This window comes from Myotis brandtii, unplaced genomic scaffold (genome assembly GCF_000412655.1).
Source record: "Myotis brandtii unplaced genomic scaffold, ASM41265v1 scaffold215, whole genome shotgun sequence".
Taxonomy (NCBI): Eukaryota; Metazoa; Chordata; class Mammalia; order Chiroptera; family Vespertilionidae; genus Myotis; species Myotis brandtii.
Window position 1 is genome coordinate 4,759,196 of NW_005358043.1, and position 18,463 is coordinate 4,777,658.

The 18,463-nt window shown below is 41.2% G+C and overlaps 1 protein-coding gene across 1 annotated transcript in view; it reads left to right on the forward strand.

Moving 5' to 3' along the window:
- Nucleotides 1–18,463, forward strand: part of LOC102259804 (LIM zinc-binding domain-containing Nebulette-like) — a 159,067-nt gene that overhangs the window by 136,687 nt on the left and 3,917 nt on the right. Inside the window, exons 2-3 of the mRNA XM_014539378.1 lie at nucleotides 14,534–14,618; nucleotides 17,120–17,225. Coding sequence (XP_014394864.1) covers nucleotides 14,534–14,618; nucleotides 17,120–17,221 — 187 coding nt within the window. The 3' untranslated portion in view covers nucleotides 17,222–17,225. The remainder of the gene's footprint in view (nucleotides 1–14,533; nucleotides 14,619–17,119; nucleotides 17,226–18,463) is intronic.

Here is an 18,463-nt window from a genome sequence, read left to right on the forward strand (position 1 = left end):
CCTTCTGCCTGGCAGATACCCAAATTCTGGACTCCCAGAAGGAAAGCAAGTGTTCAGCATAAACCATAGTGTTTGTACAAACAGCTTAGGCACAGTGCGCCACTCTTGTCAGCTAATGGTGGTGGGCCCCTCCCCAGATCCAGGATCTTGGACACCAGCCAAGGGCCAGCCTTGTACGCTGGCCTTTCAAATATAGCATCCAGACCTGCTCTATGAACCCTTTTCTGCAGAGCCCTAAGGAAATAATGCTGTAATAACAAATTATTTTGACACCTGAGTTTAGCTCTCAAATTTTCTAGTTTGAGTGGAACCGTAGCAGTGGTTAGGTAAATAAAAGACTAGATAGGGAAGAATTAAGTGCTCGTGAGAGAGAAGTCTCAGACAGAAGGAACTGACCTGCATAGGATTAGGGGAGATGGTGGGCTGTTTGACTTTGTCAGGGGATGAGAATGAAAACAAGGATTAGAAGTTGGTTAGAAAGAGCTAGCAGTCAAAATTAGTGGCCTTCTCTAACGTTAGAGATTTATATCTGTTATTTAGGGTTTCTCAACATCAGCCCTAGTGACATTTTTAACAGGGTAAGTCTTTGTTGTGGTGAGTGTGCATTGTGGGATGTTTGGCAGCATCTCTGGCCTCTACCCACTAGATGCCCGTAGTACCTGTCTCCCCACTCCTCTTCCAGTTGTGGCAACCCAAAATGTCTTCTGACATTGCCTATTGCCAAATGTCCTCTGGGGAAAGTGGTGGAGAACCACTGTATTAACACAGATTTGCAATAAAGAAATTCATAAAGATCTTCATTTTATACATAGAAGTGGTATACTAGTGTCTCACATTTATAGTAGTTTCCATTTATAAAGCTCTTTCATGTGGTTCTAGCAACAACCTCCTGAGAGAGCCAGGAGTATTTTGTTCTCATTATAGAGATGAAGGCAATGAGACACAGGTTAAGTCATTTTGTAGTAAGGCAAAGAGAGAGTAGTAATAATTGTAATATTACTGTTATTAATAATAGATATTTTATTGAGTGCCTACTGTGAGCCAGACATTGTTTGAAATGCTTTACAAGTGTTAGTTTTGGAATAAGCCTAAGAAGTGTTATCATTATGTCTATTTTACAAATGCGAAATTGAGGCCAGAGAGGTTAAGAAACCTGCCCAAAGACACACAGCTATGAGGTGGAAGAGCCAGATTCAAACCCAGGTGCTATGATTCCAGTGCTGTCATGACCACTGGGCTCTGGATAAAAAGTGAGAGGCCTTGGATTCTGGCTCTTGTCCAGTGTGTTCTTTCTCATCACTACCTTTGCGAAGGTTGCCACTTGCTTACACTGCTGTCTTCACTCTGACCAGCTGGGGTCTACTGGTTTGCATTTAACTTTTCCTACTAGTATATTCTTACCAACTGACTCTCACAGAATAAAAAAAAAGTTGGAAGTCTTTCTGTGATCTAACTTAGCTATGTCAGATGTAGTCTTCTGTTACTATCTTGATTCTTTCTCTGTTTATTTTGAATATAGCATTTCATGGATTTGTTGCAGCTGTCAGCCTAGTCTTGACTCACACATTTCATCCAATTTTTGAAAACTTCAGCAAAGAGACTTCTATTTATGATGCTTAAAGGATTTCACAATATACTTCAGATCTCTCCACCAGCTCCCAGTGCAGTATATGTCACATTTTCACATGTGTGTTATATTTTCCAGGAAACTTGTTCACGTATCAATTAATCCACCCCATCTTTTGTATGTTTTTTTTTTTAATTTTTTTTTATTTTATTTTATTTTATTTTTTTTTTATTGCTTAAAGCATTACAAAGGGTATTACATATGTGTCCTTTTTTTCCCCGCCCTTGACAATACCCCGGCTTCCCCTACCCCCCAGTGTCTTATGTCCATTGGTTATGCTCATATGCATGCATACAAGTCCTTCGGTTGATCTCTTACCCCCCTCCCTCCTGCCCCCCAACCCTCCCCAGCCTTCCCGCTGCAGTTTGACAATCTGTGTGAGGCAGCTCTGCCTCTGTATCTATTATTGTTCAAAAGATTATAATGGTCTCTATTATCCATGAATGAGTGAGATCATGTGGTATTTTTCCTTCATTGACTGGCTTATTTCACTTAGCATAATGCTCTCCAGCTCCATCCATGCCGTTGCAAATTGTAAGAGTTCCTTCTTTTTTACAGCAGCATAGTATTCCATCGTGTAGATGTACCACAGTTTTCTAATCCATTCATCTACTGATGGGCACTTAGGCTGTTTCCAAATCTTAGCTATGGTGAATTGTGCTGCTATGAACATAGGGGTGCATATATCCTTTCTGATTGGTGTTTCTGGTTTCTTGGGATATATTCCTAGAAGTGGGATCACAGGGTCAAATGGGAGTTCCATGTTTTGTTTTTTGAGGAAACTCCATACTGTCTTCCATAGTGGCTGCACCAGTCTGCATTCCCACCAGCAGTGCACAAGTGTTCCTTTTTCTCCACATCCTCTCCAGCACTTGTCGTTTGTTGATTTGTTGATGATAGCCAGTCTGACAGGTGTGAGATGGTACCTCATTGTTGTTTTGATTTGCATCTCTCGGATGATTAGTGACTTTGAGCATGTTTTCATATGTCTCTTGGCTTTCTGAATGTCCTCTTTTGAAAGGTGTCTATTTAGATCCTTTGCCCATTTTTTGATTGGATTGTTTATCTTCTTTTTGTTAAGTTGTATGAGTTCCCTATAAATTTTGGAGATTAGGCCCTTATCAGATATGACGTTGGCAAATATGTTTTCCCACGCAGTGGGTTTTCTTGTTGTTTTGTTGATGGTTTCTTTTGCTGTGCAGAAGCTTTTTATTTTGATGTAGTCCCATTTGTTCATTTTCTCTTTAGTTTCAACTGCCCTAGGAGCTGTATCAGTGAAGAAATTGCTTTGGCATATGTCTGAGATTTTGTTGCCTTTGAATTCTTCTAGAATTTTTATGGTTTCCTGTCGTACATTTAAGTCCTTTATCCATTTTGAGTTTATTCTTGTGTATGGTGTAAGTTGGTGGTCTAGTTTCATTTTCTTGCATATATCTGTCCAATTTTCCCAACACCACTTATTGAAGAGACTATCTTGGCTCCATTGTATGTTCTTGCCTCCTTTGTCAAATATTAATTGAGCATATTGGTTCGGGCTAATTTCTGGACTCTCTATTCTATTCCACTGATCTATATATCTGTTCTTGTGCCAGTACCAGGCAGTTTTGAGAACAGTGGCTTTGTAATACAGCTTGATATCTGGCATTGAGATCCCACCTACTTTGTTCTTTCTCAGGATCGCTGCAGCTATTCGGGGTCTTTTTTTATTCCAGATGAATTTTTGGAGAGTTCGTTCTAGATCTTTGAAGTAGGCCATTGGTATTTTAATGGGAAGTGCGTTGAATTTATAGATTGCTTTGGGTAGTATGGACATTTTAATGATGTTGATTCTACCAATCCAAGAACATGGTATGTTCTTCCATCTCTTTATGTCTTCCTCTATCTCTTTTTTCAACGTCCTGTAGTTTTCTGAGTAGAGGTCTTTTACCTCTTTAGTTAAGTTTATTCCTAGGTAGCTTAATTTTTTTGGTGCGATGGTAAATGGGATTGTTTTTATAATCTCTCTTTCTGAAAGTTCACTATTGGTGTATAGAAATGCCTCAGATTTCTTGGGGTTAATTTTGTATCCTGCTACATTGCCAAATTCATGTATTAAGTCTAGTAGTTTTTTGATGGAGTCTCTAGGGTTTTGTATGTATAATATCATGTCGTCTGCAAATAAGGACAGTTTTACTTCCTCTTTTCCAATTTGGATGCCTTTTATTTCTTCTTCTTGTCTAATTGCAATGGCTAATACTTCCAGGACTATGTTAAAGAGGAGTGGCGAGAGTGGGCATCCCTGTCTTGTTCCTGTTCTTAGGGGAAATGGTGTTAGTTTTTGTCCATTGAGTATGATGTTGGCTGTGGGCCTGTCATATATGGCTTTTATTATGTTGAGGTATGATCCTTCTATTCCCACCTTGCTGAGAGTTTTTATCAAAAATGGGTGTTGGATTTTGTCGAATGCTTTTTCTGCATCAATTGATATGACCATGTGGTTTTTTTCTTTCAATTTGTTTATGTGATGTATTACGTTTATTGATTTACGGATGTTGTACCATCCTTGCATCCCTGGGATAAATCCTACTTGGTCATGGTGTATGATCTTTCTGATGTACTGTTGGATCCGATTTGCTAAGATTTTGTTGAGGATTTTGGCATCTATGTTCATGAGGGATATTGGCCTGTAATTCTCTTTCATTGTGTTGTCTTTACCTGGTTTTGGTATTAGGGTGATGCTGGCTTCATAGAATGAGCTTGGAAGTGTTCCTTCCTCCTGAATTTTTTGTAGTAGTCTGAGGAGGATAGGTTTTAGTTCTTCCTTGAAAGTTTGGTAAAACTCCCCTGAGAAGCCATCTGGTCCTGGGCTTTTGTTTGCTGGGAGCTTTTTGATGACTGCTTCAATTTCTTCCATAGTTATTGGCCTATTGAGATTTTTAGATTCTTCCTGATTGAGTTTTGGAATGTTGTACTTTCCTAGGAATTTGTCCATTTCCTCCAGGTTGTCTAGTTTGTTGGAGTAGAGCTGTCCATAGTATTGTTTAACAATCATTTGTATTTCTGTGGGGTCTGTTGTTATTTCGCCTCTATCGTTTCTGATTTGGTTTATTTGGGTCCTCTCTCTTTGCTTCTTGGTGAGCCTGGCTAGAGGTTTGTCAATCTTGTTTATCCTTTCAAAGAACCAGCTCTTGGTTTCATTGATTTTCTGTATTGTTTTTTTGGTCTCTATGTCATTTATTTCTGCTCTAATCTTTATTATCTCCTTCCTTCTGCTCACTCTGGGGTTTTCTTGTTGCTCTCTTTCTAATTCTTTGAGTTGAAGAGTTAGATGATTTACTACCATTTTTTCTTGTTTTTTGAGATAGGCCTGTAGAGCTATAAACTTCCCTCTCAGGACTGCTTTCATTGTGTCCCATAGGTTTTGGATTGTTGTGTTTTCATTGTCATTAGTGTCCAGGATGTTTTTAATTTCTTCTTTGATCTCATTGGTAACCCAATCAATATTTAATAACATGCTATTCAGCTTCCAAGTGTTTGAGTATTTTGGGTTGTTTTTATTGTAGTTTATTTCTAACATTATGCCATCGTGGTCTGAGAAGAAGCTTTTTATGATTTCAATCTTCTTGAATTTGTGGAGACTTTGCTTGTGACCCAATATGTGGTCTATTTTTGAATATGTCCCATGAGCACCTGAGAGGAATGTATATTCCATGGCTTTGGGGTGAAGTGTTCTGAAGATGTCAATTAAGTCCATCTGATCTAGTGAGTCATTTAGGATTGCTGTTTCTTTGCTGATTGTTTGTCTAGCGGGCTTATCCAGTGGTGTCAGTGGTGTATTAAAGTCCCCTACTATGATTGTATTGTTGTCGATCTCTCCTTTGATATCTTCCAGGAGTTTTTTTATGAATTTGGGTGCTCCTGCATTGGGTGCATATATGTTTACCAGGGTTATATCTTCTTGTTGTATTGATCCCTTTAGTATTATGAAGTGGCCTTCCTTATCTCTGGTTATGGCCTTCACTTTGAGATGTATTTTGTCCGATATAAGTATTGCTACCCCAGCTTTCTTTTCCTTTCCATTTGCGTGAAAGATATTTTTCCATCCCTTCACTTTCAGTCTGTGTGAGTCCCTTCTAATGAGGTGGGTCTCTTGTAGACAGCAGATGTATGGGTCATGTTTTTTTATCCATTCAGCCACTCGATGTCTTTTGGTTGGAGCATTTAGTCCGTTTACATTTAAAGTTATTATTGAAAGGTACTTGTTTGTAGCCATTTCTTTTTTTGTGTGTGTGGCTGTTTTCTTTCTGAGCTTGTTATTTCTTCTTTTTACACCAGTCCCTTTAGCATTTCTTGCATGGCTGGCTTGGTGGTGATAAACTCCCTTAGCCTTTTTTTGTCTGTGAAGCTTCTTATTTCCCCTTCAATTTTGAATGATAGCCTTGCTGGATAGAGTATTCTTGGATTCAGTCCTTTGCTTTGCATCACTTTGTAGATTTCTGTCCATTCTTTTCTGGCCTGATGTGTTTCTGTTGAGAAATCATTTGATAATCTAATGGGAGATCCCTTGTATGTAACTTTCCGTCTCTCTCTTGCAGCCTGTAAGATTCTCTCTTTGTCCTGAACATTTGCCATGGTAATTATGATGTGTCTTGGTGTGGGTCTTTTCGGATTCACCTTGTTTGGGACTCTCTGGGCTTGTGTGACTTTTTTCTTCCCCACCTCAGGGAAGTTTTCTGATATTATTTCTTCGAATAGGTTTTCTAATCCATGTTCATCTTTCTGTTGTTCTGGCACCCCTATTATTCGTATGTTGTTTCGTTTCATGTTGTCCCAAAGCTCCCTTAGGCTCTCCTCCTGTCTTTTAATTTTTTTCTCCATTTGCAGTATAGTTTGGGTGTGTTTTGCTTCCTTGTCTTCTAATTCACTAATTCGGTCCTCCGCTTCTCCTAGTCTACTGTTGATACTTTCAATGGAGTTTTTTATGGCAGCTATATCACTCTTCATTTCTTCTTGGGCCTTACTTAAGTTGTTGATTTTTTCATCTGTTTCTTCTAGCTTCTTGCATATGGTATTGAATTTTTCATCTGATTCTTCTAGCTTCTTGCATATGGTATTGAATTTTTCATCTGATTCTTCTAGCTTCTTGCATATGGTATTGAATTTTTCATCTGATTCTTCTAGCTTCTTGCATATGGTATTGAATTTTTCATCTGATTCTTCTAGCTTCTTGCATATGGTATTGAATTTTTCATCTGATTCTTCTAGCTTCTTGCATATGGTATTGATTTTTTCCTCCGACCGGTGCATGTACTCTAGGACCCTTATTCTGAATTCTTTTTCCGTCATGTTGCATGCCTCTGTCTCACTTAGCTGCTTTTCTGGCGAGTCCTCCTTTTCTTTCATTTGGGGGTTTCTTTGTCTACCCATGTTTGATCTCACTGACATATCTAGTTGTTGAGTCGTTCAGTGGCTGCTCCCTGGGTGGCAGTGGCTCCTCGGGCTGTGGTTGCTCCTTGGGCGGTTGTGGTAGCAGTGGCTCCTCCGTTGATAGCAGGGCCTCTGGTGGGTGCTGTTCACAGCTGTGGTGGCTCTTCTGGCAGGTGGAGGGAGGCTTCACACACAGTAACTGTTCCCCAGACAGAGCGTGTGGAGATCAGGAGGCCGCTGTTGCTTGAATCTGCTGCGTTGATTTAAAGGCACAAAATACAACACAACAAGGCACAACGTACCAGGCACTGAACACGAATGTATTTACGATATCAATAACCCCAAATAAAGGTGGCCACCCGAGCTAAGAGAGTTAGGAGATAAGGAAGAAAGAAGAGAAAAAGGTAGAAGAGAAAAAAGAAAGAAAGAAAAAAGAAAAAAAAAGGAGTGCAAAAATAAAATTGGAAAAAGGGAGGGGAAAAAAGAAGAGGAAAAAGAAAAAAAAAAGTAAGAGAGAAAAGAGAGTGAAGTATAAGAGGGGAAGAGACTATTTATATGAGGGGAAAACTCCTATAGAACCGCCACTAATACCAACAATTTACAGCAGCAGATTCCTGGAGATGAATACAAACTACAAACAACCAATAATATCAAGCGACGCAAGGGAAAACAGAAGCACAGAAATAACCGGGGGGCGGGGGGAGAAAAATAAAAAGAATAAGCAGACTAACCCCACAAACGATCCTAAAAAAAACCCCAATATACTCGTCAATCGAGCAAACAACAATAAACAATAGAGAGAGAAAAGAAGAAGAAGAAGAAAAAAATTTGGATAGTGAAGGAAGATAAGGGAAAGGTGTATAAGGATTTAGAGCAGGGGATTGGACATAGGGTATATAAGTAGGGTGAAATTTTGACAGGGGGTAAAAAGAATAGGGAAGATCTAAACCTGGAGTAGGGTAAGAGAAACAGGACAACAAAAGGGAAAAAGTGGGGAAGAGGGTTTAGCACAGAGGCAAATTGAGGTAGAGAAAAATGTTGCTAAAGGAACGATGAAAATAGAATGGAGGACATTAGTCCCAAAATAAAAAAATAAAAAAAATAAAAGAAAAGAAAATGACACTTTAAAAAATGGTAAAATGGTAGCGGTAATAAAACTAGTTAAAAATAAAAATGTAGTAGTTGAAAGGGTAAAATCAGGTGATGGGAAAAAAAAAAAAGAAAAACAATGTTTTCTTAGTTAAAAGGTGAAAAAGTAATTAAAAAAAATAAAAATAAAAATGTGCAGTAATGCAGGTGCTTCAGATCTTCTACTCTTCTTTTTGGCACGCCCGGAATTCAGGAGAATGTTGAATTTCCCTCTGATACACTGTTCCTCCGTGTTGTAAGCCACAGTCCTGATTTTAAGGCAGGCCGTATTGGTTCCCCTTACTGCTGTATTGTGGGTGTTATTAGTTTCAGCTGCTTACTCCGTTTGTTCCGGGACAAGACCTGGGACGCGTCTGCCTATATCGCCGCCATCTTGCTTCTCTCCTGTATGTTTTTTTAAAAGATGTTTTTCCTGGTTCTCTTTGAACACCCATTTCTCATGCCCCCATGCCTTCTGTTCTACATTCTTTAAAGAACGAGATATGGCCTTGGCTGGTTTGGCTCAATGGATAGAGCGTCAGCCTGCGGACTGAAGGGCCCCAGGTACCATTCCGGCCAAGGGCACATGCCTAGTTTGCGGGCTCCAGGAGGCAGCCAATCAATTATTCTCTCTCATCATTGATGTTTCTATCTCTCTCTCCCCCTCCCTCCTCTCTAAAATCAATAAAATATTTTTTTTTTAAAAAATAATGAGAGATGTCCTTCATCCAGGCTTGGTGAAGAAATCTTCTTTCCTTAAGATTTCTATTCAAAATATTTATTTTAGGAAAACCTACAACCACTTAAATATAGTATTTGGAAAGAGTTAGAATGAACTGCATGGTAGCATCTATATAGTAGCATTTATAGTTTTTAAATGCTTTGCTTCTCTATTCCTATATCCTGATGCAGGAGGAAGAAACTCCCCTGTCGTTTGCAGTAGCGAAGTTCTTGGGGTGCCCCTGAAAGAAGCATTTTCAGAAGGCCCCCATGGGAGGATGGAATGTGGAAGAAGGCTTTATTTGCATAAAGTTACATTTCCCGGGTTCCAAAGTCCCCTGCACCTTAAGCCAGTCCTGGAAAAGGCACAGCTGGGAGTTCAGCAGAGTCAGAAACAGGGCCAGCATCAAGAGTCTCTGTTCCATGTTGCAGTGGGAGTGGCTCAGCATTCAGGCCAGACTACAGTCATTAGTCCCTGTGTGGAACCCAACATGGCCCTGCGCCATTCCGCCATGCGGGCGCGAGGGAGCGCAGCCCCTGCAGCAGGAGTCCCAGGAGGGCTGGCGGGTGAGAGAGAGCTCATTTCTTTGTTCAGACAGGGATGGGGAACATCCCACAGTATAAAGCCCAGGAAATCATTTGGTCTGGCCCTGCCAAGGCATTAGGGGTGAGTTAATTAAATGTTTAACCAAATAATAGCAGGCTAATTTTTAAGTTGATAATTTTGTATGGCCCGCGAATGATGTTATACTAGTAAATATACAAGTGGCCCTTGGCAGAAAAAGATTCCCCACCCCTGGTCTGGAAGTTAACATATTCAGGTTTCATGCACGTGCAGTGGCCATACCCATCCCTGCCAATTACCTGTTTCCAGGTGTGATTGATGGGCACTTACATTCCCATGTCACTCAGACCTCTACTGGGCATGCGTCTACTCTGCCTTTGTCCATTCCCTTCCCCCATCAGTCAGCTGGGAATAGACTTGGAGAATGTTAAATGCAGTATTTTTGGCAAAGCTGTGTAAATGGCATGCCTGTATGTTTTGGTCCCCCTTTTACTCTTTTTCTGTTGAATAATAACCAGGTATCAATCCCACGAGGGACCACTGGCACCTCAGTTTATTTCTGTGTCTGGGTTTCTTTTGCAGGTGAGGTAGTGGGTGAGAGGGGGTTGGGACTACGACTTTAGAGCGGAATATTGTTGAACTAGACAGAGATTACTACATGGGCATCATGGTAAGAAACCCAGGATTTTCAGTTATATCCAGTTTGGCAAAATTAATTAGGTTTCTCCAGATATTATGTTATTTAAGCTAACGCAGTGTGTGCTGCCATTTCTGTAATCACACTTACTTCTGAGTTTTATGTTTCTGATTCATGGGACCATTCCACTCTCCCTTGACTGGTAGGCATTTTTTTTCAACATCTTATTCTCTTGAATTTCGCTAGCTCTGAAGATAACTTGGATCTCCAAAGCCTCAGGTTTTAATAGTGCTTATGACTCCTAGTAGTTTCGAATATGAATTCCTTCTTTCCCTCAGCATTTATTATTTTGGTTATTGATACTAAACTGAACGCTTTCTTCCAGATAAAAATTTCAATAATTTCTTTCTGTTTTGCCTCTTTGGAGAAGTTACGTTATATGTGGGTGAACCCACTATTACAAAATCATTGAATTTTAGAATCGAAAAGCATATTGGAAAGAAGTGCAAAGCGTTGCTGTCTGTTTATCGTTCTCAGTGGAATTGCTCAGCAGGTCAGTAAGTTTGCTGCTTTGGCCACAGGACAGCAGAGTGTCTTCTAAAAGGCAGCAGGAGGTTTCAAATTTTTCTTTTTTAGTGCAAACCTCGTTCCAAATAGAACTTAGTATTAAATGCCAATATATAGCATATAAAAGTGGTGTTTTATTTATATGCATGTACTTTGTAAGTTCAGATCGATCGGTTTTCTCATTGTAATGTCAAACGATGAGAATAATTAGATTATTTTCATGGGAATGATACTTCCAAATGAGAGGGAGGGGTGGTAAGTGAGGTTTCCCTAGCATCAAAATAGAATGATTTTTTCCTGGTGTGGAAGGAAATTCATGTACTCACAAGAAAGCAGTTGCAAATTATATCCCTTCCCCCTCCCCATTCACTTTTCCGTCTCTGTTTAAAATTTAAACAGACTTTTTAATTAAACATAAATGGCAGGAGTAGGTTGTCCCTCCAAAGTCTGCCTCCAGACTAACTTGCAAGTCAGTCCAGCAGGGTTTCAATGGGCTAAACTTTCTGTAACAAATTTGAAAGTAGATTTTAATTGCAATCTTTAAAGTAGTTAAAAGACATATGTGAATTCTTAAATTGAAACAGTCGTGGACCCTTGAAAATCTCTGTGAAACTTTATTTTACAGAATGTATTTTTTTAAAAGTGCTTCTATTATTTTAGCTTTAAAGTAGAGCCGTATACAGTTGCTACACTTGAAAGTCCGGTAACACTCAGCTTTCCGACATTGACTTGCAAATGTTACAGAACATACTGACATTGTCTGTCCAGCTTCATGCGTGCAGCACAGCTCAGAAGTAGCCCCCAGGGTGTGGCTGACACAGAGTCTATGACTTCAGGGAGAGACCTGCTCTAGTTTTTGCCAACATTTGAAACAAACTTGACTATCTAGTAGTGTCTGGGTTAGAAGAAAGAAAGCAAAAGAAAAGAAGATGTGAATGGCAGAGGGCTGTGTGTGAGAAATGATCTCTTGACGGTCCCACAGTTAGAGAAGCGCAGTGATCACGTACGCTTCAGGCCGTCCCCGCCCTGTGAACTCTGAAAGCCCTGCTGCTTTCTATCACCATCTGATCGTATCTATTAAGATGACCCCGAGGAGTCATAAAATTCAAATTGGGTTGGTTTATGCTCTGAGAAGGCAGAAAAATTATGTAAAGCTTTTTGAAGGATGTTAATTAAAATAGTTAAAGTGCTTCCAGTAAGTTATGGGGTTTTAACTTCAGTTATCTGGAAAGTATACTTTTGCAGGACATTTCATTACTGAAGAACACTGGCAAAATGAGGCATTCGTGTACGTTTTCCTACCACACATCTGACTCCACAGGGCTGCAAAATAGGTTTAGTTCTTGTTTCAGAAGTGCTAGTGTACTTTCGGTAGGTTGTTCAGAGTTTATTTGCATTGACAAACGGTTACTCCATGAACCTTCTCATAGGAAGCCAGGATCAGGGATGCTGAAGAGAACCTTCTACTGGGAGAGCAGAGTTTGAAACAGTGAGACATAGAGTGGACTTTTGAGAGGCCACAGGGTGGACATCACCAAGGAGAGGGGCCAGGGAGGGGGCTCCTTGAAGAACAGCCTTGAGTTCCACAGCTTTTGTGGTGATGGAGCCGCAGCAGCTGAGGGACCCTGAGTACCAGCTGGGCGTGGGGGGAGGCAGCCATGAATCAGTGTTGTGTCCTTACCCGCACCGGGCAGTTAGTGCCCTCACTTCACCAGCAGGAGGGCCTGTGTGTTTGCGTGTGCGCCCATGTGTGTTACATATATGATAGGACATGGTGAAGCTTTGCTGTAGCCTGACCTGTGCTCTCAGGTTTTGGCTGATGGTTATCTCCCCATCTCCCCCTACGCTTCCTCCCTCCCTCTCTCTTTTCTTCTTTTCCTAAATATTTATTGAAGTCATACTATGAGCCAGACACTTGGTAGGTGCTGAGTGTGTTCTGACAAAGGGCAGGACAGCCTGTTCTTGCTGCCGCAGAACTCTCCTTGTGTTGTGAGACAGAGACGTGTCAGCAGGAACGTACAGATGGATATGCTAAGGAGTATAATGGGAAAGAAAGCACATTCCAGGCATCTTGGAAGGACCAGGAAGGCTTCCTGAAGCAAGTGCATCTAAGGCAGTGGTTCTCAACCTTCCTAATGCCGCGACCCTTTAATACAGTTCCTCATGTTGTGGTGACCCCCAATTTCATTGTTACAAATTGAACATAATTAAAGCATAGTGATTAATCACAAAAACAATATGTAATTATATATGTGTTGTTTTCCGATGGTCTCAGGCGACCCTTGTGAAAGGGTCATTCGACCCCCAAAGGGGTCGCAACCCACAGGTTGAGAACTGCTGATCTAAGGTGAGACCTACGTGATAAGGAGGAGTGTGCCAGGTAGGCGGTGGGAGAGAATAAGTGTTTCACGGCAGGGGAACAGCATATGGGGAAGGAGGTGGGAAAGAGAAGGGTGAACTCCATGGCCAGAGCACGGTGGGTCTGAAGTCTGCAGAGGCCTGATCATGGGGGAAGATAGGATGCTGGGCTTTATTCTCAGATCAATGGGGAGCCAGTGAAAGGCGTTACCCAGAGGGATAATGTAATCAGATAGACATTTTGGAACATTTGTTCTGGCATTTCAGATTGGAAGGGCAAGATTGGCAAGTGTTGTAGTTACCTGAAGGTAAATGTGGCCCATAATGAAAAAAAAATGCAGTGGAGGTGGAGAAAGGTTAATGTAATTGAGCCATATTTCGGAGATAGAAGCCATAGACTTGGTGACTGACTGATAGGATGTGTGAGGAGTCAAGATTACTTCAGGTTTCCGGCTTGGGTGTTTGGGCACTAATAAATGAAAGAGAGAATACAGGGGAAGACTTGGGGTGGGGTGGGAAGATGGACAGTTGCGTTTCAGACTGGTTGGTTTTGTGGTGGGCATGGGATATACACGAGTGGAAATGCCATTGGATCTGAAGGGAGTAATTAGCACTTATAGAGGGGGTGCCCAAAACTGTGGGAACGAATGAGATCAACAAAAAGAAGCCCACAGGAGACAGAGAAGGAACAGCTAGATGGGGAGAAGCCAGGTCAGGAGTGTGTGGTAACATAAAAATCACGAAAGGACATTTCAGATGGAGGGAAAGCCACACAAGAGGAAGACCAAAAGATGTCTGTTGGGTGTGTCCACAGGAAGTCATTATAACTGTGACCAGAGAAACTTCTGGAAACAGAAGCTAGAAGCCAGAATGCATAGAGTTGGGGAGAGAGATGGAGAGGAGATGAGCAGGGACGGTGAGTTGAGGCTTATTTTTAACGAAGTTTGGTTGAAGGCGAGAATAGATTCTAGCCATCACATGCTAGAATGGTATGTGGGGGTGGATGGAGGGACAGTAAAAGGTAGGAGAGCCTTGAGCATACCTGGTTGCTGATGGCAAGTAGTTAAGAGCTGATGGCAAGTAGTTTGAAACAGTGAGCCATAGAGTGGACTTTTGAGAGACCACAGGATGGACATCACCAAGGAGAGGGGCCAGGGAGGGGGCATAGAGAAGCTGAGGCTGAAATTTGGGGAGATAGTAGGAATAAATGGGTGATAGGGGGTCCTGAGAATGGAGGAGGGGGTGGGATCCAGAATGAGCATACTTGGTTGCTGATGGCAAGTAGTTAAGAGCATAGAGAAGCCGAGGCTGAAATTTGGGGAGATAATAGGAATAAATGGGTGATAGAGGGTCCTGAGAATGGAGGAGGGGGTGGGATCCAGAATCATTATACAGAGATGACCTTAGCTAAGAGGAGCGGCACCTCTTCCCATCGGGACAGAGGGAAGCATGAAACATTGGGTGTGAAAGCATTGTTTGGTGTCATAGTATTTTAATTATGTTCTTTAAAAAAATGTCTCCGCAGACACTACCCGAAGCAGTCCTTCACTACTGTGGCAGATACACCTGAAAATCTCCGCCTGAAGCAGCAAAGTGAGCTGCAGAGTCAGGTAATGTCTGGAAGGCCCATTTCTGTTACACTGGTACTAAGTACTATCCACAAAGTCACTCTTTGGAGCTCCTGCCATCGTACTGTCCCCGCCGGGTCTCTGGCCAGTGTGGAGCTGAAAGCAGGCCTGGTGGGCATTCTGGGCGGGACTGCTGAACATCTGTGGCATCCTGGTCTTGGATCATCCTGATATTCTTGGTTGTGTTGTTCACATGGGACTAGGGCGAGTAAACGAGTTCTGGTCAGAGTTCGTGTTTCCCAACAATATTGATTTATTTGGTCCTAAATATTTAAAAACATCTTATGAATAGCTTTCCCACACCACATATGCAGGGGGAGAAGAGGTGTTAACTTGACCCAGTTGCAGTGCATGTGGGGCTAACACCCTGTCTGTGTAGCTCACACCAGTCACTAGCTTTGTTTGCATCTTGTCACTTTATTCATATTTCTTTCATATGTCACACTGACAGCATGAACAAAGTTTAGAACACCACATTTGGCTCCCAGTCAACCATTTTGGTTGGAAACCTGCCTTCAATATGGCGAAACACATTGGTTAAGACCAGGGATTTGAACGGCAGCGCTTTTTTGCAGGGACACCTCGTCTTTTCTGAAGAAACCCAGCGCGCTCTCCTTAGGAGTAGTTTCTTGCCGCAGGTCTTGCCGGCCAGGGTGTAGGAAGGTTCTGAGGAACAACACTGAAGCCTATTGGTCAGCAGTGCACAGGCACACTTCATTGTATTGCACTTTGTTATTGCGCTTTGCAGATACTGCATTGTTGTTGTTGTTTTTTAAAATAAATTAAATGTAAAATCCTCTACCAGGAAAAGGAATATGACGCATGGAAGGCTCAGATGATGGTTAGCACTTTTTAGCAATAAATATTTTTAATTCAGTCCTGTACATTGTTTTTATTAGGCATAATATTTTTGCACACTTAAAAGACTACAGTAGAGAATGAAGAATTCTTATATGCACCGGGAAACCAAAAATTTAACCTGACTTGCTTTATTGCTACCTTTGCTTTAATGCTGTGGTCTGGAACCGACCCTGCAGTGTGTCGGAGGTATGCGTGTGGTGAAATGACACCTAGGATGGGGAGGAAGGGTTGGGATGTGATCCCCCTGCTGCTGTTCATTGGTGGGGACCTTGGACCAGCCACTCTGATCCTTTGTGCTAATGTAAAGTGAGATGGTCTATCTTATCTTCTCTAACTGCCTTGAGGGTGACTGCAAGTATCAAATAGGTATGATGCCTATTTGAAGAGTTAAAAAATATATGAGTGTGGAGGCTTATTATTATTATTCTTATCCCTGAAAATCCTTACTATGAAAAAGGGAGAAGAGAAGAATGTGTGAAGGAAAGAGGTGTCTAGCTAGTACTCTTTGAAAACGTCAGGCTGTAGCTATTCTTAATGAGAATAGTTAGCTCTCAGTTGCACAGGATCTAATTATTTCCGTGCAGGTTTATCACAGGGGAGATAGTAGATCCCATCATCCTCTTTCCGGGAGACTTGGGACCACTTCACAGTCCATGTAATTAGAGGAACTGTAACTCCAAATAGAGTTTACTGTTGGTTAACAATGCCATGAAGACTTGGTTGGCCATTCGTTTTTGGTTTGTGTAAAATGCTAATTTTTGTGTGCTAAGCCATTAGTTCAAAAAATTGAGAGCTGGCCAAAGAGAGGCACCGTTGAGGGTGGGCAGGAACACCCTTTGCTCATTCACACCATGCACGGAGGGTGCTGGAACTTGGCTTCAGTCTTTGCAGATCCAGTATGCCTTTCTTCTCAGCAGGTTAGGATTAATTAGATAATTCTGCAGCAGTACTCTGAGCACATTGGAAAGCAGAACTAGATTAAGCAATCAAATATTTGTTTCCTGTCTATTATATATCCTTGTTCTGTGTGAAATAATTTATAATTAGTTAATCCCTTCTTCACAGAGCTCACAGGGTGTCTGAGGAGACAGTACTACACCCCTCAACCAAGAATGTCTGTGTTTAATTTACAGTATCCTTAGGATAAGTGCTTCGTGTTGGGGCGGGATTTGAGTGGAGCCTTGAAGGTTAGGAAAGGATCTGGGTATGGCCAGGCCAGGGTGACTCAGTGTTTGAGCATTGACTCTTGAACCTGGAGGTCACGGTTCAATTCCTGGTCAGGGCACATGCCCGGGTTGTGGGCTCAATCCCCAATAGGGAGTGTACGGAGGCAGCCTATTGATGATTCTCTCTCATCGTTGATATTTCTCTCTTTCCCTCCCCCTTCCTTTCTCTGAAACATATTAAAAAAAAAAGAAAAGAGAGGATCTGGTCTGAACCCTGGTCTCCTTCCTTTGGAATGCACATGCTCCCTTTGGGTTTAGTTAGTGATCATGGGTGCCTTCAGCTTGGCCCAGGGATAAACAGTTAATGTTGTCTTACCTTGTGCCTGATTCTAGAAACGCAAATTAAAAAGTAGCTCACTGTTTTCTGAAAGACTGATTTTATTGTTCCTCATGTAGCAAGCTGCAAGCTTCAGAGGCAGCATGAACAAGTATGATAGGCTGGTGGGACAAGAGCAAATAGAGGCATGCACAAAGCACTATGGGGTCTCCAAGCAGTGATTAGGTAAAGGCATCATAGTAGATTTTGCTCAAATATCATCTCCTCTAAGAAATGTAAGTCTTCATAAGGCAGACAGTGTGGGGAAGTTCAAGTCAATTAAAAAAAAAAGTGTTGAATTGTGCTAGGCATTGGGGAGGGGGATATAAAGGCTTCATCTTCACTATCAATCTTGCTCTATTCGGGACACATAATTTTACACATATTATTGCATTTAATCTCCAACAGCCCTATGAGACAAGTATTTATTATGATCTCTAGATGAAACACTCAACCTTTAGAGAATATAGATAACTTGCCCTTGCAAACTCAGTAAGGAGTTGAACTTGGAATAGAACCTAGTTCTGTGAGCCCCCAGTGTCCATACTCTTCTAGTCCCTTTACTCAGGGAACACCTAGAAAAAGAGATCTGTAAGCAAAAAATGGCAGTACAATGTGATAGTGCAGGATATGAAGGTACAATTTTACAAAAGTGCAAAAGTCACACAGAGGAAGAACTCATTATTATTATTATTAGTATTATTCTGGTTGAGAAATGGAAGCCCTTCCATAAGAGCATTTCTATTTAATATCTGTCCTAATGGTAATATTCAGTAGTGAAAATTGATTTAATTTTAGCATATTAAATGATTTGCTTTTGTGGCAGAGCATTTTTTTTAGAGTTTTGATGTGAAGAATTCTGAACAGCTCAACAGTTTAAGTGGAAAATTGACTATTAATATTTTGATAACTTGTGGTGCTAAATGAGTCAAATCTATTCATAAACTTTAAGTTTTGAAGTTTTGAAATTCTTTAGAATTGTTTGGTTAAAGCTAATTTTTTCTTTCCATTCATTAATTTCCCAAATGAGCCAAAATGAAAGAAAAACAAAAGTTATTTTCAGTCCAACCTAGAAAAACATTTCTAGTTATATGTTCTATCCTCTCTCTCTCTCTCTCTCTCTCTCTCTCTCAGTTATAGACACTGCTAGCATTTTTAAGTGTTATATCTTCTTAAGGTTTTTAGGATTCTATATTAGATGCCAGATTGTCCTAATAAAATGATATGAAATATTGGAGACTAAATGAGCAAACCATGAGTTACCTTTTAAGAAGTGGAGCTAGGCAGTGGCTTACAGGCATTATCCAATCCAGCTTGCAAACAACTATTGCATGTGCAGTTGGCCAGCCACTGACCATGGTGGATGTGGACTGACCTGGAACTTGGCAGGAGGGAGGGAGGGAGGGAGGGAGGGAGAGAGAGAG